This window comes from Prenolepis imparis, unplaced genomic scaffold (genome assembly GCF_030444845.1).
Source record: "Prenolepis imparis isolate NDT839.2.m4 unplaced genomic scaffold, iyPreImpa1.0 SCAF_5, whole genome shotgun sequence".
Lineage (NCBI taxonomy): Eukaryota > Metazoa > Arthropoda > Insecta > Hymenoptera > Formicidae > Prenolepis > Prenolepis imparis.
The window spans coordinates 15,922,329-15,940,361 of record NW_028141163.1 but is presented as its reverse complement, the minus strand read 5'-3'; the positions used below and the strand labels follow the sequence as shown (position 1 = coordinate 15,940,361).

At 29.8% G+C, this 18,033-nt stretch overlaps 5 protein-coding genes across 5 annotated transcripts; 1 reads left to right on the top strand and 4 right to left on the bottom strand.

Moving 5' to 3' along the window:
* Positions 1-1,509: 1,509 nt before the first annotated feature.
* Mts (protein phosphatase 2 catalytic subunit mts) lies at positions 1,510-5,156 on the bottom strand. The gene is made up of 6 exons (XM_083037431.1): positions 4,835-5,156; positions 3,227-3,436; positions 2,760-3,023; positions 2,496-2,668; positions 2,255-2,362; positions 1,510-1,908 (listed from the first exon to the last, which is right to left on the bottom strand). Exons 1-6 carry the CDS (start codon positions 4,934-4,936, stop codon positions 1,836-1,838), a joined length of 930 nt encoding a protein of 309 aa, XP_082893557.1. The 5' UTR covers positions 4,937-5,156; the 3' UTR covers positions 1,510-1,835.
* A 916-nt stretch (positions 5,157-6,072) lies between these two features.
* On the bottom strand, positions 6,073-8,167 carry LOC145935810 (uncharacterized). The gene is made up of 5 exons (XM_083037427.1): positions 7,868-8,167; positions 7,672-7,772; positions 7,316-7,512; positions 6,726-7,197; positions 6,073-6,632 (listed from the first exon to the last, which is right to left on the bottom strand). Exons 1-5 carry the CDS (start codon positions 7,878-7,880, stop codon positions 6,432-6,434), a joined length of 984 nt encoding a protein of 327 aa, XP_082893553.1. The 5' UTR covers positions 7,881-8,167; the 3' UTR covers positions 6,073-6,431.
* Positions 8,168-9,236: 1,069 nt separating this feature from the next.
* Amacr (Alpha-methylacyl-CoA racemase) lies at positions 9,237-11,562 on the top strand. Its single transcript, XM_083037999.1, has 5 exons — positions 9,237-9,555; positions 9,929-10,064; positions 10,263-10,406; positions 10,567-10,813; positions 10,892-11,562. The coding sequence occupies exons 1-5, from the start codon at positions 9,448-9,450 to the stop codon at positions 11,394-11,396; spliced, it is 1,140 nt and encodes a 379-aa protein (XP_082894125.1). The 5' UTR covers positions 9,237-9,447; the 3' UTR covers positions 11,397-11,562.
* A 12-nt stretch (positions 11,563-11,574) lies between these two features.
* Positions 11,575-17,975, bottom strand: LOC145936101 (mediator of RNA polymerase II transcription subunit 15-like). Its single transcript, XM_083037998.1, has 12 exons — positions 17,832-17,975; positions 17,316-17,403; positions 16,931-16,982; positions 16,292-16,486; positions 14,256-14,512; positions 13,971-14,129; positions 13,753-13,871; positions 13,578-13,669; positions 13,335-13,496; positions 12,697-12,982; positions 12,454-12,556; positions 11,575-12,162 (listed from the first exon to the last, which is right to left on the bottom strand). Exons 1-12 carry the CDS (start codon positions 17,900-17,902, stop codon positions 11,830-11,832), a joined length of 1,917 nt encoding a protein of 638 aa, XP_082894124.1. The 5' UTR covers positions 17,903-17,975; the 3' UTR covers positions 11,575-11,829.
* LOC145936103 (uncharacterized) lies at positions 14,521-16,285 on the bottom strand. The gene has a single exon (XM_083038001.1). It carries the CDS (start codon positions 15,688-15,690, stop codon positions 14,851-14,853), a length of 840 nt encoding a protein of 279 aa, XP_082894127.1. The 5' UTR covers positions 15,691-16,285; the 3' UTR covers positions 14,521-14,850.
* Positions 17,976-18,033: the final 58 nt, after the last annotated feature.

The window sequence follows — 18,033 nt, the reverse complement described above, 5'->3', positions numbered from 1 at the left end:
AAATTAATTATACTGGATGTTACTACCTATTATTTTGCTGTAATTTTAATCAAATCTCCGTCGTATTATGTAATACTACAAGTGCATTTTTGTTCTATAGGAAAATTTATTCTTATTGTTGTAGAATTCAGAGAGAATATATTATGTATATATATACGCATGATTGGATAGTAGAAAACGAAAAAAAATGCTCAGCCTGCATTGTGCAGAAGAAGGATCGCGAAGTTATCTCCGCGCAGCATTCTGTGCTATGGATTTACAGTCTTAATAAATTGCTATGTAATGTGCATCTAACACATTTCAAGTTTGTCTCGTCACCCGTTGTCATCACTATTGTAATTGCTTCATTATGCATTATACTCGAATTACGATGCTTATTCTTATAAATACATCCGTATGTATTTTTTTTCATTTTTTTAATCTCATTATACACGATGCTTCTGCATACATTCAATGAATATGAAATTTGACACAACACATTGGACTGCTTTGGCTTGCATTACACATGTTTATTTATCAGAAGCATCATTTTATATCTATTAATTAATAAAAAGATCATCGGTAGGTTTATAAGCAAGTTTTTTTTCTTTTAATTTTAACCAATGTGAATGCATAGATTTACTCGGTATAAAATACATGTTTCACTTTAAAAGACAGATAGAATTGATGCAAAAGTTTTCTATTATGTTTCTTGAGTTGTCAATCATTAAATAGTATAATGTATAACTGAACTCTATAATTGTTTATAAATTAAAAATCATGTTCATGATAAAAAAAAGAATTAGTTAACAACAATTCAATCAAACCAATTAAATTTCAACGTAAATTAAATATAATTATTTTTCTTAAATGAAATAAAAAACATTTAAAGTACGAATATAGATAATTCTAATTAGTTTTTTTTTTTTCATGTTATTCCACAAAAATAATGTTGTGAAAGCAATGAGAAACAAACTTATGCACATTTTGAATATTTTTATATCATTTAAATAAAAATATTTTTTTTGTGCTTTAAAATAATGAATATTACATAAAATTGATGAGTGATATAATTTTAACAAAATTAATATCTGCTAAATTCATATGCAATGCCTTAATTAAAAGTCCTTTAACAATTGCTACCTAAAAATTTTATTTGAATTTTTATACAGCGCAATTTATAAGCATACTAGTTTACTGTTGCATCAACTCGACTTTCTTTCAAGTGGAATATTTCATGCTTCATTCACACTGATAATAAATGTGACACTCTCTTAAATATAAATTATGATCATCTTGGTATATTTTTTTGGAATCTTGCATGACAAATAACTTGTTTTAGAATATATGATGTTTCGTTTACAAGTATAATTATTTACGAGTTTCAATATATTCATTCAAGATTACAAAATATAATACCATTTTACCAATATTTTTTGTTCTACCTGTTACGCGCAAATGTGTGTGCATATTATTATATTCAGTTTCTTTATAATAAAAATACAAGCGGATATAATAAAAGTTGTAAAACTCAATGCTACAAGTGAATTTAATCGATACGTGTGTACATTATTGTATTTTTTTCCTTTTTAGTGTACAAGTAATGTTGTGTCTACATGTATTGTGTAAGGCACGCACAAAGCGTGCGTGTAATCTATTCTATTCTCTCAATGAGACACCACAAAGTGAGCCATGATATAATACTTGGAGCTATATGTGGTATATGAGAACTTGTTTGAGCCTCACACTCATTTAGCGATGTTTTATTATAAGTTATGTTATCTGGCGTCACTATAAAGTCAGGATCGCGCATTTCCATTCCCCTACCTTGACACTTAGCCCTGAAGCCTAACCTCTTAGAGGAAGTAGTCTGGCGTTCGCCTGGTAACATGTGGTTCTCCACGTCTTGGTGCTGGATCAAACTGTAGGCTATAATAAAAATCAAAAAATTAATAATTATACTTTTATCATACTTTATAATTTGATTAAAATATCCTTGACTACATAAAGTAATTTTTTTTAATGTAACAATATAGCACACATTTAAGATTATCATATATATTTTAAGATACATATTTAATATGTATAAAGTTTACTAAGAAGGAAACTTAAATATGTAATGTATGTGTGTGTTCAGCTGCATCATTATATGTGTAATATATCTTAATAATACAATTTGTAAATAAATACAATTTAAATATAATTAATAAATTAATATAATTAAAATTTGTAAATAAGTACAATTTAAATATATAAATGTATTGAAATTACTCACAATGAATATTTTAAAGCATCATCCAATTCCATAATTGCAGCTTGATTTCCACAACGATAACAGTAATTAGGTGCAGAGAATATAGTCACAACATTGCGGTCATGACACCTGAAACAATACGTTATATTTCCTATTATAAATTTATAGAACATTCTATTAAGTTATATGCACATTTGTGGTAGAAAAAGAACATTATTAAATATTTTAAAACTTGATAAATAATATCTATACGTATATGTACCAATTATAACCCTCCATGACCAACTGGTGAGCTCGTGACACGAGTGTTAATCCATTGGAGTGGTTGAACGTTTCGGAAATATCTTGACCAAAAGTATATCCTGCGCCACGCGGTGAAATACCCCACCCTCCCCTATCATCTGGATCCGACCATAGCAGATCGCACATGGGACCCTATTAAATAACAGACGATTTATAATGATGAAATAAATTTCCTTATTATATATAATAGAATTTACACGGAATTACACGAGCAGATACTAACTTCATGTGGCACTTCCTGAAGACGATCTAGAGCACGTATGTGATCTAAAGTATCGATCGACGGCGATAAACCACCATGCAAACAAAATATTTGGCCATCGACCAATGCTGTTAGCGGTAAATAATCAAATAGGTCTGTAAAGAACTTCCACACATTGGCATTTCCATATTTACGTAAGCATTCATCATAAAATCCGTACACTTGTGTGATTTGCCTCGACTCGTGGTTGCCCCGTAAAATAGTTATTCTTTCTCGATATCGCACCTTTAAGTATATAAAACAAAGAGAAGAAAAATAAATAATGATAGATATTTATTAATCTAAAAATTGTATGTAATATATACTGTAGAGAGTAACGTTTACTAATTAACAGAAATAAATATATTCCAAATTATAGATTAATATTATAGATTATAGATATTTCAAAATATAATATAGAAATTCATTTATATTCATTTATACTATACCTTAAGAGCTACGAGTAAAGTGACAGTTTCGACTGAATAATAACCACGATCAACATAGTCACCCATGAAGAGATAATTTGTATCAGGTGATTTGCCACCTATTCTGAATAATTCCATTAAATCGTGAAATTGCCCATGTACATCTCCACACACTGTTACAGGACATTTTACTTCTTGTACATTTGATTCCTTAGCTAAAATTTCTTTTGCCTGAAAGTTTTAAATATTAAATTAAAAAATAAAATATTGTTTTCCATTCTCTTTCTCTCTGAAAGAGAAAGAGAGGGGAAAGGAGAAAAACACTGCAGTTGTTAAGAAGAAGAGAAAACAAGATAAATTGTATTACAATTAAAAAAAGAGTAGATTGATTGATTTACAAGTATAACACAATATAATATTTAAATAATAATTTAATATTTAAATATTTTTTTGTATTAATATTTTGTGATCAAAAATTTACTTCTGTGACATAAAATAATACGTAAACATTTAAAATGAATTAATGTGATGAATAAAATACCAGATCAATTAAAAATTTTAGATTATATTGTACTATCCCATTGCAATTAAGAAGTACTTTATAACATTCAGACAAATTTTCTATAACTGGATTTTAGTTGTCACGTACAATTACTGACACATATTTAGAAAACTAGATGCTTTGGCCAATTGGCACAATATAGGGATGTAACACAGCAATACATTATTGTGAAGTACATTGTGGCTATAATACCATCTTCAAAAGTCTAAATATAGTTCATTCAAAAATACTTGTTTCATTACCCAGTATCCATTAAGATATAGAAACTGAAATAAGTTTTGTAATAATCCACACAGATTGTTCTTCAAATAATTCTTTACAAGAGAAATTGTTCATATTACGCTATTTTTTCAAAATTTTGATAACATTTATCAGAATTTTTCATAGTTAGCTGAAATATTAGACAATCTTGGCTAATATCTCGTTCAATTTCAGATAACTATTACTCCTCCATAAGTTAGTTTAAACATAATAGAAAAATATCTTAATTCGCAAAAGACTTTATGATTCATAGCAAATTCCTTATCACTCAATGCCTACACATCAATAAAGAGATAAGAAGGAATGACAGATGCTATCGCAGATATTGTAAAATATATTACTTTAATCTGCAAAAATGATAACACTATTTATCTCACGTAGAATAATTATATACACTTGTTGCAGAATTAACAGGTCTGTGAAAGAATATATATATACATATATTATATATATATTATATATATATATATATATATACATATAAAATAGTCATTGATTAATTGTAAATCTCGCTGCTAACTTTTAGATTTCGATATCAACGTGATCGCGATCGGGAATACAAAATCGCGAAGGCGATGGAAAATCCTGAACGTCGAGGAATTTATCGCTAACTCTCGCGAAATGTGCTCCGATGAAACACGCGTGACATATCGACGAGCCATGTTTTAATTCGGCGGTGCACGCGAGGTCGGTACTGTAGCACACAGTGTTCCTATTCGTTCGAACGGCAACGCGACACGAATTGGAGTGATTTTATAAATTTCGTGGGACGCAAAATCGATCGATCCCGCGAGGCGATCGAGTACCTTATCGCAGAGGGTTTTCACTTGGCTCTCTGTCAGTTGTTTGCAGTCGTTTAATTGTTCTATCCACTGGTCGAGTTCCTTGAGCGACGCCTTCTCCTCCATCGTACCTGTTTCCCGGGTATGCACGGAGATTAAACGCACGGTATTAAATCCTGCAACACCCTCGCTATCGCATGTAATCCGTCGCCGAGCGAGTCCCCTTAGCGCGAAACTAAATCATTCGGTTTCCTTCCCAGTTCACTGGCCCGCAGAGACACCGTCCCGCAACACAAATGTCCCGTAGGTGCGGAGAGCAGCGCTCATTCACACAAAATGGCCGAACGCCGAGCGCTAGCGCGGTGACGTCAAGTCGTACGCTCATGCGCGATGCGGCCCCCGCCGGGCAGGAGGGGGGAGGACACGTCCACCAATCGGCGTCGCGGACTGAAATTCGCGCGGCCAATCGCGACCGACGACAGTCTCGCGCGCGATTGGACAGACGCGCCGAACTACATTACCCATCGATTCAATGACGGAAGACGGAAGTAAAAATTCATTTTTTTTTTAAATTTATTGCATATATTAATTATTATATATATTTATGTATTACGTCATTTTATGTATTTTACATTATTATAATTAACATTGCAAATATTACATTTGTTGGATGTAATAACCGGCTATCGAATTGAGAAGAGTTTTCATCCTCGCGGGAGGAAAATAGGAAACACAAGGTGTACAGAAAGTGTAATTAAACTGAACGGATGATTAGTTCGCATAAAATGCGTAATAAGTGTGTTCCAATAATAATGAATCGTACCGGATGACGAGATGTAATTGATCTTTTCCAGGAAACTTTCAGGATATAATTAATTTCTCGTTATCACCTCTAGCACGCAAATCGTGGTTTTATAGTCGATTTACATACAATTGAGACATTTAACATAATTTATTTGTATAAGCTTAGAATATTTGATATCATTATACATTACAATTAATAAAATCGTTATCGGAAGAGGTGGATCAACAATGTGGCAATTAAATTACAAAACTGTCTTATATTGCTACAAAATATGAATATATCTTATTAAAAATATATTAATTATGAAAATGATTATCAAGTTTTAAAAAAATGAAAAAAATTATCTTGGAAGACTAAAATGCTACTTAAAAATCTATATGTATTAATCTTTTTTTTTATCATAATAGATACAGAATAGTTTTTACAAAAATGCATAATATAGTAATATAAATGTAGATTAAAAAGCAAAAATATATATTCAAATCTGTTTGTGGAATAGAATTTGTTGACATCGTGACATAAGGATAAACTATTTTTCACATATTGACCTAATAGAGATTTTATAAAAATAAATTACATAAATAGAAATAAATTTCAGTATTGAATAATCATAGTGATCTAACATCGAGCATATCTTCGACATGTAAGCATTATCATTAATCTTAAATGGCAAAATCTCTATGAAGATATATATTGGGAATTACAAAAGAAGGTAACAACAATGCGGATTGAATTCCATTGCATGTATCCTTTGTAAATATAATTTACGATTTTGCTATTTGTTTAGCCACACTTTCTGCTATATTTTACTTATTGCTATTCTCTCCACTGTTGACCTGTCTTTCTCTTACAAAGAGTTGCGTCCAACTGTTCGAGCCATGGCAGTAATAGCATAATTTTTCTTCTGTAATTTGGATCCTTTGCAATAGGATTATGTTCTAGATACACAGTCTGTAATTTTTTGTTGGCTGTTAAACTCTCCAATATGTTCCAATCTTCAATTTCATTATTATTCATCTGTAAATAATATAAATTTTAATTGTAATAATAAATATTGTAATATATATAATTGTGATATATAATTATATGATACATATTTGCACAACTTACCCAAAATTCTTCCAAATTTTCAAGATAATCCATATTTTGAATTTTTTTAATTTTATTATTAGCTAGATCAAATGTTGTTAATCCTAAACAATTTTCTATGCCTTCTATACATGTTATACCATTTTCAGATAAATACAATTGATCCAATTTTTTTAATTCCTCAATATTTTCAATCTTTGTAATCCGATTACTTTGCAGACTTAATAATGTGAGGTTTTCCAGACTCTCCAGATTTTGGATTTTCGTAATTTTGTTTTTACCAAGATACAAATTGGTTAGCTTTTGAAGACCTTCTAGATTCTCAATTTCACGTATTTTATTATCACCTAATTCCAATGTTGTGAGATTTACCAAATGCGAAACATTCTCAATATGTAAAATCTTATTGGATGATAAAAACAACTTTTGTAGCTTTAATAAATTGTCCAATCCTTCTATCTTTTTAATGCGATTAAATGATAAGTCCAAAAGTCTAAAATAGTAACATAATTAAAAACATATATGTACATATAAAGTTATTTAAAGTATGTGTGCTTGCATATATAATTAAAAAAAAAGCATATATCATTCAATGTTAAAAATCAACATACTCCAGATTCACAAGAGCATCCAGATTCTCTATGCTCGTAATTTGATTATCTCTCAGTTCTAATTCCACCAAAGTAGTAAGTGTATCAAGATTTTCTATTTTCTTTATAAGATTCCAGGTAAAGCATAATCTGTGTATTTGTGTCAATGGTTCTAGATTTTCTAATTTGGTTAATCTTGAATGGTTGAAATCTAGTTCCTAAAATTAATAACAATATTACAGTCCATTGATAACAATAATCTTTTGTTAAAATATTGTGTTTGTAATGTAAATACAATATATTTCTGAGAATTTGAAAAAATTTATTAAATTCTGCTAACGATTAGCAAAATAAAATGTTTGATAAAAGTCACAAACCTCGCTATTAGGATCTATAATTAATATCTTCTCAGGCTCCTCAGAATCTTCTCTCTCGTTTTCGACCTCCATTTCGGCAGAGCCTTCACTTTTGTCGTCTTCTAAAATAATTAGATCAAATCAAACATAACCTCTAATTTCTTACGATTTGTATATATGTGTGTGTATAAAATTAAACCTCATCTTTCGAACATACCATGATTAGCCATTATCGGAGAAGTACGATGGAAGATAATATAGATAAAGATTTAAAAATAGTCGGCTGTTATTAATTAAAAAGTCACACAAAAATATCACTAATCTTTACGTTAAATTTTGGTGCAACTAGCCGATATCTTCGAAAAATGTTACAATAAACAGTGCTATATAAAGAGAGCTAAACAAGCTCAAATTACATGGAGAGGAGAAAAAACCCGCACACACATAAAAGCTCTCTAATAATATAAATAACAAATCAATCAAACACTGGATGAAGCATGACGTCACAAGAATGTCGGGCGTGTCAGCTGTACCTTAACGTCAAAAAAAGGCGCCAAATACGGAGTCATCTGACGTTCGACAATTCAAACTTGCAATAATGCACAGAAAAAAACGATATAATGGGTAAATAATAGATTTGTTCGTGTGCTTGCAATTCCTAGAAATTTTTGCGCTTAAAACAAGACAAATATGTATTCGAACGTTAAAACGAGAAAGGGAAAAGAATCTGATTACTAACAAATGTAAGCAACACGAACAGACTTATTATTTACACAAATTTGTCCAAATAAATATTTTTCAAGATATAATTATAGATATATTTAAGAATATTTTTTCACGATAAGATCCCATTATTATAAATGAATAGCTTGCTCATATCAGAGAGAAGAATGAGAGACGCCATGCCCCGCTTTAAAGGTCATTGCACGTACAAAAATTTTAGTCGTAATCGCAAGGCCGTAAGCAAATCGTCCAATCACAGTCAAGCATTCTTATTACGTTATGATAATTCTTCTCTATGATTGGACGATTTGCTTACGGCCTTACGATTACGAATAAAATTTTTGTACGTGCAATGGGGCACCTTTAGGTGATCGCATGATTAGCATGGAACGCAACCAAAATTGTGCACATTATGCGTTACCCGGTGAGAACATTCGTGGACATTGGCTATGTAGTTCATGTCCACGTTTTTTATGCCCACAGAGGGCGTATCGCTTTCAGGGATCACCTAAAAGCGGGGGATGGCGTCTCTCATTCTTCTCTCTGCTCATATCCACTTTCACGTGTTAAGATAGTGGAATTTTTAATTGAGAGATGAACAGCTGATTCAGAATAGAGGAGTTGGATTGATAATCTATATATCTATAATATAAAATCTGAATCATAATAATCTATCATGTTTATATATCCTCCAATTTTTATATCGCATTACAATGCATTTGTTTTCCTTTTCTATATATATATAATTTCATTGTTAAAGTAAATATTTATAGTAAATTTAAGAATATAACAGGATTATTTGTATTGAATTTTTGAATGATCATGGTCAATCGTTATCATTTTATGTTAATTAGACTATGTTAATTAGATGACAAATGCAATCTCACCTTTAACATAGTCAAAGAATCTCATATATTATATAATTGATATATACTAATAATTAGAGTGTATAAAAAAAGCCAAATGTGATCATATATATATATATATATTTTATCAGAAGAAGAGTAGCCTTCTATAAACAATAAAAATCTTAAGTATATTAACTTGAGATTTTATTGATATAACACAAATAATATGGCTTTGAAAGGAATAAAAGTCCTGGAATTAGCTGGACTTGCTCCAGGACCCTTTTGTGGAATGGTATTAACAGATTTTGGGGCATCTGTTATCAGAGTAGACAAGGTAATTAAAAAAAAAGAAACAGGTCTTATTAGAATTCTACTAAAATTCAATATTACATAATGGCCTAGTTTACATCGAGCACTTGATACGCGTATCAAGTAGTGAATTTAAGCTGATCAGCCAATAACTGAACCAATGTACTAGTTTACTATTTGATACGCGTATCAAGTGCTCGATGTAAACTAGGCCAATGCAATAATACACAATTTATATTACTATGTGCATGATGTAAAAGAACAAATTAATATTATTTTATCCATTATAGTTTAAATAAAATTTTCAAGTTTTATAAGAATTTTGTTATCCTATAATTATTTATATATATATATATATATATATATATATATATATATTAATTTTTATCATTATACAGATTAGAGCTCAAACATTAGATTGTTTGGGTCATGGAAAGAGATCAATAGCATTGAATTTAAAATCTGAAAAAGGGATCAATATTTTCAGAAAATTAAGTGACCAAAGTGACGTCATTATTGATACGTATAGAAGAGGTATGTAGAATATATGTATATTATTTAGCAATTTTAATTTTCTTTGAAATAAAATCTATTATGTTAATAAATAATTTTAGTTTAAAGTAATATTTAATTTTGAATTTAAATGTGTACAATTAATTTATATCAATGTGTAATAATAAAGAACAAAATATTTAATTTGTACAAAATTATATATAGAAATTTATGTAATAGGTGTCATGGAAAAATTGAAGATTGGACCAAATGAACTTATGGCAACAAATAAGAAGTTGATATATGCTAGATTGACTGGATACGGTCAAAATGGTTCTTATGCAGATATGGCTGGTCATGACATTAATTATTTAGGTTTATCTGGTAATATAATATTACAATATAATTCATTATAGTTATTTATGAAATACTATAGATTTATTATGAAATAGTATAGATCTGTGCGCTTATACTCATATATCATAACATTCCTTTGTAAATAGGATTTTTATTGTGTGAAAATGATATAAAACATTTTTAACAGGACTACTATCTTTATTTGGCCGATATAATGAGAAACCTATACCACCTGCTAATCTGGCTGCTGATTTTGGTGGTGGTGGTTTAATGTGTGCTTTAGGAATAGTTTTGGCACTATATGAGCGAACTGAAAGCAATGTCGGACAAATAGTAGATGCATCAATGGTAGAAGGATCCGCATACTTAGGATCCTGGCTATTCAGATCTCAGAAGACGCTTGGTATATGGGGAAATCCACGTGGCAAAAATATGTAAACGCTTCCTCGTAATATATAAATATGCTCTTGATTTTCTATTTTTGAAAAAATCTTAAATATTTTTTTCCACAGATTAGATACAGGTTCACATTTCTACGATACGTATGAAACGAAAGATAAGCTTTATATGTGTGTTGGAGCACTCGAACCACAGTTTTATGAAATTTTCATGGAGAAGCTTGGTCTCTCGAGCGAGGAGATACCGCAATTCGAAAATTTTGAAGAGAACCGTCGCAAAATCGCAGAAATTTTCAAGAAAAAGACTCAGGCAGAGTGGTGCAATATATTTGATGGTACTGATGCATGCGTTACACCAGTACTAAGTTTGAAAGATGCTGCGTCACACAGTCACAATAAGCAGAAACAAACGTTCACGGTTGTGGAAGATGATGTAATCCCAAATCCTGCCCCTCGCTTGTCTCATACACCCGGCATTTCTCGAGGAACTTCTAGAAATCCACAACCTGGTGAAGACACTATAGAAATCTTAACTGAATTGAAATTTCAACCTAAGGAAATTGACAATTTATTATTAAACGAATTTGCTCATCAGGCAAATTACACTTCTAAAATTTAATATAAAAGTGATTTTATAATAATGAATATTCTATATAGCGTAAACTATATGCAAGTAAACAATAATTAAATAGAATGGAAGGGGGTAAGAAAGAATAAATAATATATAAAAAAAATTATTTCGATTTGTATATCGATGATTGTTAAAATAAAGAAGGAAAAAATGATTGAGCAGAAACTTTAAATCAAATAACATTTCACCTTTTTTTACACACATTCACCACTATATATAGCCTATATTGATTATAAATTCTACAGAGAACTCGTATTTTATAAAGAGATTCTACTGTAAAATTGCCAAAAATATTACAGGATCTCGTCAAATAATTCATCATAACATAAAAAAACTATCAATTTGTTATAATTAATTAGAGTAGTTATACAAAACTGAAAAAAAATGTATAACAGATAAAGAAAAACTCTATATAGATATATTAAAAACCCATCAGTATTGTACTGGCAGTAATAGACGTTTCCCTCGGTGCGCTAGCTTGTCGTACGCTCATTTCCCATGTGTCCAACAGCTGAGAGAGTGAGAAACGACGTGGCAATTTTGCGACACGGGCATTCAGAGCCTTTTGTACAGCGCATAGGAATGCCGTTGCCTCATATTCATGCGGCGCCATAACACAACGAGGTGGCGTTGAAGGGTAATCCGCAGGGACTGTGACTGAGATCGGTGGTACACATGGAAGATGACGATCATCAAGCCAACATATCAATTGTATACACTTGGATCCATTTTGCTGCGCAGGATCTAGACTAACCTGAAATGAGAAAATTGTATAATTAATAATAATTATATGTAAACTTTTTAATTTAATTATTGGGATAAAATTCTACATGTATAATTTGATATTTATGTGATATATAAAAAATATTTTAGCTTAGCAGAATCCATATGAATCATATCTATAAAAAAAATTAGAACATTTATATTTACGAATAAAATATGTGTAGCAGGCAGTAGACATACTCGTCATAAATAATTTTTAATAAAAAATAACGATTCGAGATAATAGATTGTCAAAAAAACTAAAAGCGAAGTTGTTAAATACCTTAAACCGCTGGTCCAATCTAGCTATTTCTCCTTGTAATACATCTGGTATTTCGCTAGGTGATTCTTCTACCTTTTGCTTCTTCAGTGATGGTGGCAAGTTTCTATTTTCAGACATATAATGAAATATATATGTATTTTTGTTTAGATCATAAACTTATTACTAATAAAATGTTATTTGCATATATATAAATAGATATATATACATAGCTCATCTACACACACATATGCATAACGTATTTACTTTATCTCAGGTCCAAACAAGGCATCTAGGCATGGTCCAAAGGTACGTTGCAATGTGTGATTGATTACTGGACTCTGAAGATGTGTGCTCACAGCCTCTAATAGTGGACTGAAGATTTGGTGTTCTTTCAATGTTGTTACCGGTGGTCCCACGCTACCATCTCCTCTTTTAAAGTCCAATTTTTCTAAGACAACTTCACATTTCAGCAATGTATCTAGTGGCATACGTTTACTCGGATTTGATAGAATCTCCAAAAGCTTCTTCATCTTGCTGAGTTTATCGACATCTGCAGCAAAGAGAGTGAACGCAGTGTGAATATAAATATTAATGCTCTTTATATATGAATTGTTGAAAAAGAATATTAAGAAGGCAATACTATTAAAATATTCATATTAAATATTAATCATTTTCTTTCTTTGTTGAAAATTTCATTCAAGAAAATAATCCTATTATCTTGTGTGTTGATATTTGTAATGTTAAAAGTATATGTATATAAAAATTGAACAAAACAATTTTATTCAGAAATAAAAAGTTTATTTTATGTAAAAATTAAAATATACTAAAAAATTACAAATATAACACGAAAATTAGAATTATATTAAATAAAATTGTCAATATATGTATGTGTGTGTCCTTACTTCCTTCGCTGCTCATCTTGGAAATCATTCTTCGTAATGGTTCTATATATTTGCTCAACTGTCTGACTTTATCCCTGTAAGCTTGATCTTCTTGCTGAGGACTCGGAGTGGCACCTACACCTCCAGGAGTATTTAATGAATTGCTTGGAGATGGTGCCATACCTGATTTAAAATATTATGATTCATATTCCAATATATATATATTCTTTATCTTTATAAATCTTAAATTATATTTGAACTTGCCTACAGAATTTACAGAACGCGATGGTCCTGTCATGATTGCATGCTGAGGGCTTGGTGATGGCACTAAAGCGGGCGAGGCTACCATCTGATTGCTATGAAAATATTTTTCATCTTGTTGTGAGATATGCTCTTATATGCTTGTTAAAAATTATATTTGAATACATTAACATATTACCTAGACGGTGCTCCTAAACCAGCTGGACTTGGAGCCGAAGGAGACGGACTTTGCCTTAAGAATTGATTAGGCGTAACATTACGTGGACCAGGGAATCCAGTATTCATCATTTCATTCGGCTAATGAAATAACAATAATGTTAATAAGATATTATCAATGAAAAAGAATTAAGGAATTTTCATTAATAAGAATAATAAAGAAATAAGTATGACAAGTACTTTTCTTTGAATATGATTCAATTGCTGTTGCATCTGCCCAGGACCCAATTGTCCAGGACCAATCTGACTCATTTGTTGCGGCATGCTCGTTTGTATGTTACCTATTGAACCCGTGATTTGGTTATTCATTTGACCCGGTAGTTGATTCTGCATTTGAGACTATGACAAAAACAAGCATATAAAATATTTATGTTTCTTCTAAACTTTCTTTATATGTATATATAGAAAGAGAAAGATATAATTTTTACTAGAATAAGTAAATAATACTTATATATAGATGTATACCTGCATATTCTGTTGCATCTGTCCAGCAGATAATTGACCCATCTGCCCAGATACCATTTGATTCATTTGAGGAATATTTCCTTGTCCCATTTGATTCATTTGAGTCAACATAGGATTGTTTTGCATGGTTTGAATTTGACCCATATGATTCATTGGACCACCAGTTTGCGATGGCATCATACCCATACCTGGCATTTTATTCTGCATGCCAGGCATATTCATTGGTTGACCAGGTCGTTGATTTAAACTTTGCAAGACTAACAGGAAAATGTACAAGACCTTGAGGATTATTTATTATTTAGAAGCACAGTTTCATATATCTCACAAGTTATATTCATATATTTATATATTAAAAAAAAACTTTAAGGTATATTGTAATAATATTGTGTAATATAAAAAAAATATGAATAATCTAAAGAATGTACTACAAATCAGAGAGTTGTATTCAATAGTTGTATCAATTTACTACAAATCAATTTATTCTGTGCATTAGTAATACAAAAATAGAAAATATAATAATGTAAATATAGGAAAAATCTTACAAACAAAAAAAAGCATAATTAAATTAATGATAATAATATATAACAACAATTCTTTAATTTGTGCTTTCGGAGTTTTCTTGTTTAATACAATTTTCTTCCTTCATAAATTTTTCAAATGCCATCTCTAAGGGAAAATTGTAAAAATTTTTTAACTTAAATCTTAATTTATCAATATTTTCTTTTGTATCTTTTGATGCTTGAGTGCATATATACTCGTAAGTGACATTGCAAACTTGAATATTTTTATTTAACGTTAATTCTACGACAATCTTGTCTCTGATGTTTGATTTTCGTATATCGCTTGACCACGCGTTCTCTGTAAATATTAATTTTATTTCTGTAATAGCGTTAGAATTAATGGAGACTTGCAAATCCTTGTATCTTCTTCTCGCATTGTATATGAATTGGTGTACAATAGCGAAGCGATGCATGTAAGCATCTATCGAACGTTGTATCTCATAAATTATATTCAATACTTTTTCAGAGATAGGGTGATACGTGCCAAATTTGAGTTTGTCTTTGAGATCGATCACTTCCGGCACAAAAGAGTAGCCTTGACTGATGTACCATTTACGTACGAAGCTACAATATACGAGTGTTATCTTGAATTTAAAAATCTCTGCACCAAGTACTTCGCGATTCCCTTTGTACTTGCATGTGTACTTTACAAAATTTTCGCCCGATCGCACTAGTACATCTTTCAGTCTTTTTTGATATATTTGTTCCAAGTCACGTCGCTGTATTAACCACTTTTTATATAATAATTCTTCTCTATTTCTTTGCTGCATATAATTAAATTCGTCACAATCATCTATTTGTCCATTATCTGAATAAGCAGATTCACTTTTCCGTTCATTCGCGTATTGCGCGTAATATATATTATCTTGCTCCATTTGTCGAAGTTACATCTGTTCAATGCGTTTCTTTTTTAAATATAGTAACACGATGTTTTTTTCGAAATTTCGTAGCTGCTTAATTACTCGATGTCTGTCATACTTAACTATTACTAACAGCTAGTGACAGCTTTAAAATACGTTTCAGCTTAAAGGCTTTCCAAGGTCAGGGTCATCATAATATTTACTAGTCAAGGCACATTAAAATTTATATCTCATCTCATCTCATCTTTATATCTATTTTTATATTTATATTTACTTTTATTTAGATATAAAAATCTGCTTATACAGAATGATCAACACAAGAAATTTTTAAATATTATAATTTAATATAACATATGCAAGCTAATAATAAAATAAATTTTATTATTACATTTATTTATCTACAATTTACTGTTTATAATACTATCTGTCATCTATTATGTTACAATACATTGTCTTTATGACAAAATCAATTGATAAATTATTTGTCAACATAAAAAATCAATATGTTGATAAAATATAGAGCAAAAATATATAAATTATTTATAAAATTCTAATACTCTGATATCAAATTGTTCTGATATACACTTTTTAAATTATAAATATGTTAATTACTTACGATTAGTTGCAGTATTTGCAGGTGGTTGTGGAATTATGCCCTGATGATTAGGACCCGGACCTCCCATACCCATCATTTGATTATTACCCGTTCCTTGGCGCGCCAATGTCTGTAGAGCGCCAATTGGATCTGGCATGCCTTGATTGTTAGTGCCAGCATTACCTGGTGCATTACCAGTTGCACCTTTTTTAGAATCTAAAGAGAAAAAATCGAATTTTACTAAACTAATATATACAGGAGAGTCACAAAAGTAATGACTGATTTTTTAAAATGATAATATAGCAACACTGAACATTAATATAACTTAATGGATAACTTAATGTAGAACTTAAAATTTTACAAACACAATATGTGAAAGATATTAATAACAATTAACACTTTAATAAAATTTAATAAATAATGAAGCAACACATTGTTTAGTTATAATTGACAAATGCATTTTTACTTCTTTATTATTTAGCAAAAAATCATGTATTGCCTGGAGATATTTCAAGACGATAAACTTGAAAAATTAAAAAAATTTACACACACAGTTAATGTTAACACATAACTGTACCAAAATTAGTCTCATTACTCTTATAATAAATCTAGCATATTATCATGAAATAAGAAATTATAGTATAATTTAAGAAGTATTACTCATTTCTCTGACATGAAGAATTAATCTGGCAACAAAGCCCAAGTATTCCTCCTACAAGAAAAAAGAAATATATTAGAAAACAATATAATATATATAGAATATAATATATATAGAAAGCAGAAATAATATACAAAATGATGACACAATCTATTGTATAAAGGATTAATCATAGGTAATATACTCTTTAAAAAAAAAACATTGTTTGCTATAACAATCTTATTGTAACATGAGACTATTTTAAATTAATATTACTGAAAAAGTAAATTAAGAAAAAATAGCTTGCAAAAAATATATAATTTAATTTTACAGAGATAAATAAAATGACAATATAAAAATATAGAATCACTATATGCTTGATTATTCAATTCACAATTTTAGACAAACCTTAGATTTTGCCTTTTGATAGACATGATTTTCCATTTCAATGCTATTTTTCGATGTAGGCATTCCGGACATCTGTATAGCTTCATCTCTGTCAATGAAAGTTTAGAATTACATATACAAAAATTAAATAATTTCTTTTAGCAGTAGTACATGTGTGTGTTATAAAGCAGGAAAAAAGCAAAAACAATTAGAAAAATTAGAGGAAAAAATATAAAGGATAGTTAAAAACAAATTTGTTATAATTTTGTCATAAAGTTAATATACCGTTTCACGTATAAATATGCAAGAGCACATATAAATGATATCATTAATATAAGCTTATAAGTTAGATATCATTAATATAAGCACATATAAATATAAATATAATACTCTACGAACAAAAAATATATTTAAAAGAAAAATTTATGCTTAAAATTTTATATATCTCTTTCAATCGATAATGACACCACTCTCATCTTTCTCAAATATAGATAATGTTTTCATCTTGTATAGTGTATTAGATGCGAATTGACTTACATTTTCGCGATTACGCTCTGTCGAAAACTTTGCGTTTTCCATGAATCATCCGGAGCCATGGTTTGTGCCATAATTAATAATAAATAAATAAAACTTGTTAAAAGATATATTCACATTAACCTATGGATGTACATATATGATACACGTAACACCATAGACTAAAAAAACATAATTGATAGGAGACTTGACAGTTGCAGATTGA

Excerpts from the sequence above, each read along its gene's own strand:
- Mts (XM_083037431.1), bottom strand. The coding sequence starts at position 4,936 with ATGGAGGAGAAGGCGTCGCTCAAGGAACTCGACCAGTGGATAGAACAA. Across the intron at positions 2,363-2,495 it reads GTCATGGAGGGTTATAATTG|GTGTCATGACCGCAATGTTG; the intron begins GTACATATACGT and ends GTATTGTTTCAG. Across the intron at positions 1,909-2,254 it reads GATGCTTTAAAATATTCATT|CCTACAGTTTGATCCAGCAC; the intron begins GTGAGTAATTTC and ends TTTTTATTATAG.
- LOC145935810 (XM_083037427.1), bottom strand. Across the intron at positions 7,198-7,315 it reads GATGCTCTTGTGAATCTGGA|ACTTTTGGACTTATCATTTA; the intron begins GTATGTTGATTT and ends TTACTATTTTAG. Across the intron at positions 6,633-6,725 it reads AAAATTTGGAAGAATTTTGG|ATGAATAATAATGAAATTGA; the intron begins GTAAGTTGTGCA and ends TATTATTTACAG.
- Amacr (XM_083037999.1), top strand. The coding sequence starts at position 9,448 with ATGGCTTTGAAAGGAATAAAAGTCCTGGAATTAGCTGGACTTGCTCCA. Across the intron at positions 10,065-10,262 it reads TATTGATACGTATAGAAGAG|GTGTCATGGAAAAATTGAAG; the intron begins GTATGTAGAATA and ends TTTATGTAATAG. Across the intron at positions 10,407-10,566 it reads TAATTATTTAGGTTTATCTG|GACTACTATCTTTATTTGGC; the intron begins GTAATATAATAT and ends CATTTTTAACAG.
- LOC145936103 (XM_083038001.1), bottom strand. The coding sequence starts at position 15,690 with ATGGAGCAAGATAATATATATTACGCGCAATACGCGAATGAACGGAAA.
- LOC145936101 (XM_083037998.1), bottom strand. The coding sequence starts at position 17,902 with ATGGCACAAACCATGGCTCCGGATGATTCATGGAAAACGCAAAGTTTT. Across the intron at positions 13,497-13,577 it reads GCGTTCTGTAAATTCTGTAG|GTATGGCACCATCTCCAAGC; the intron begins GCAAGTTCAAAT and ends ATTTTAAATCAG. Across the intron at positions 12,557-12,696 it reads TTGTTTGGACCTGAGATAAA|AAACTTGCCACCATCACTGA; the intron begins GTAAATACGTTA and ends GTCTGAAAATAG.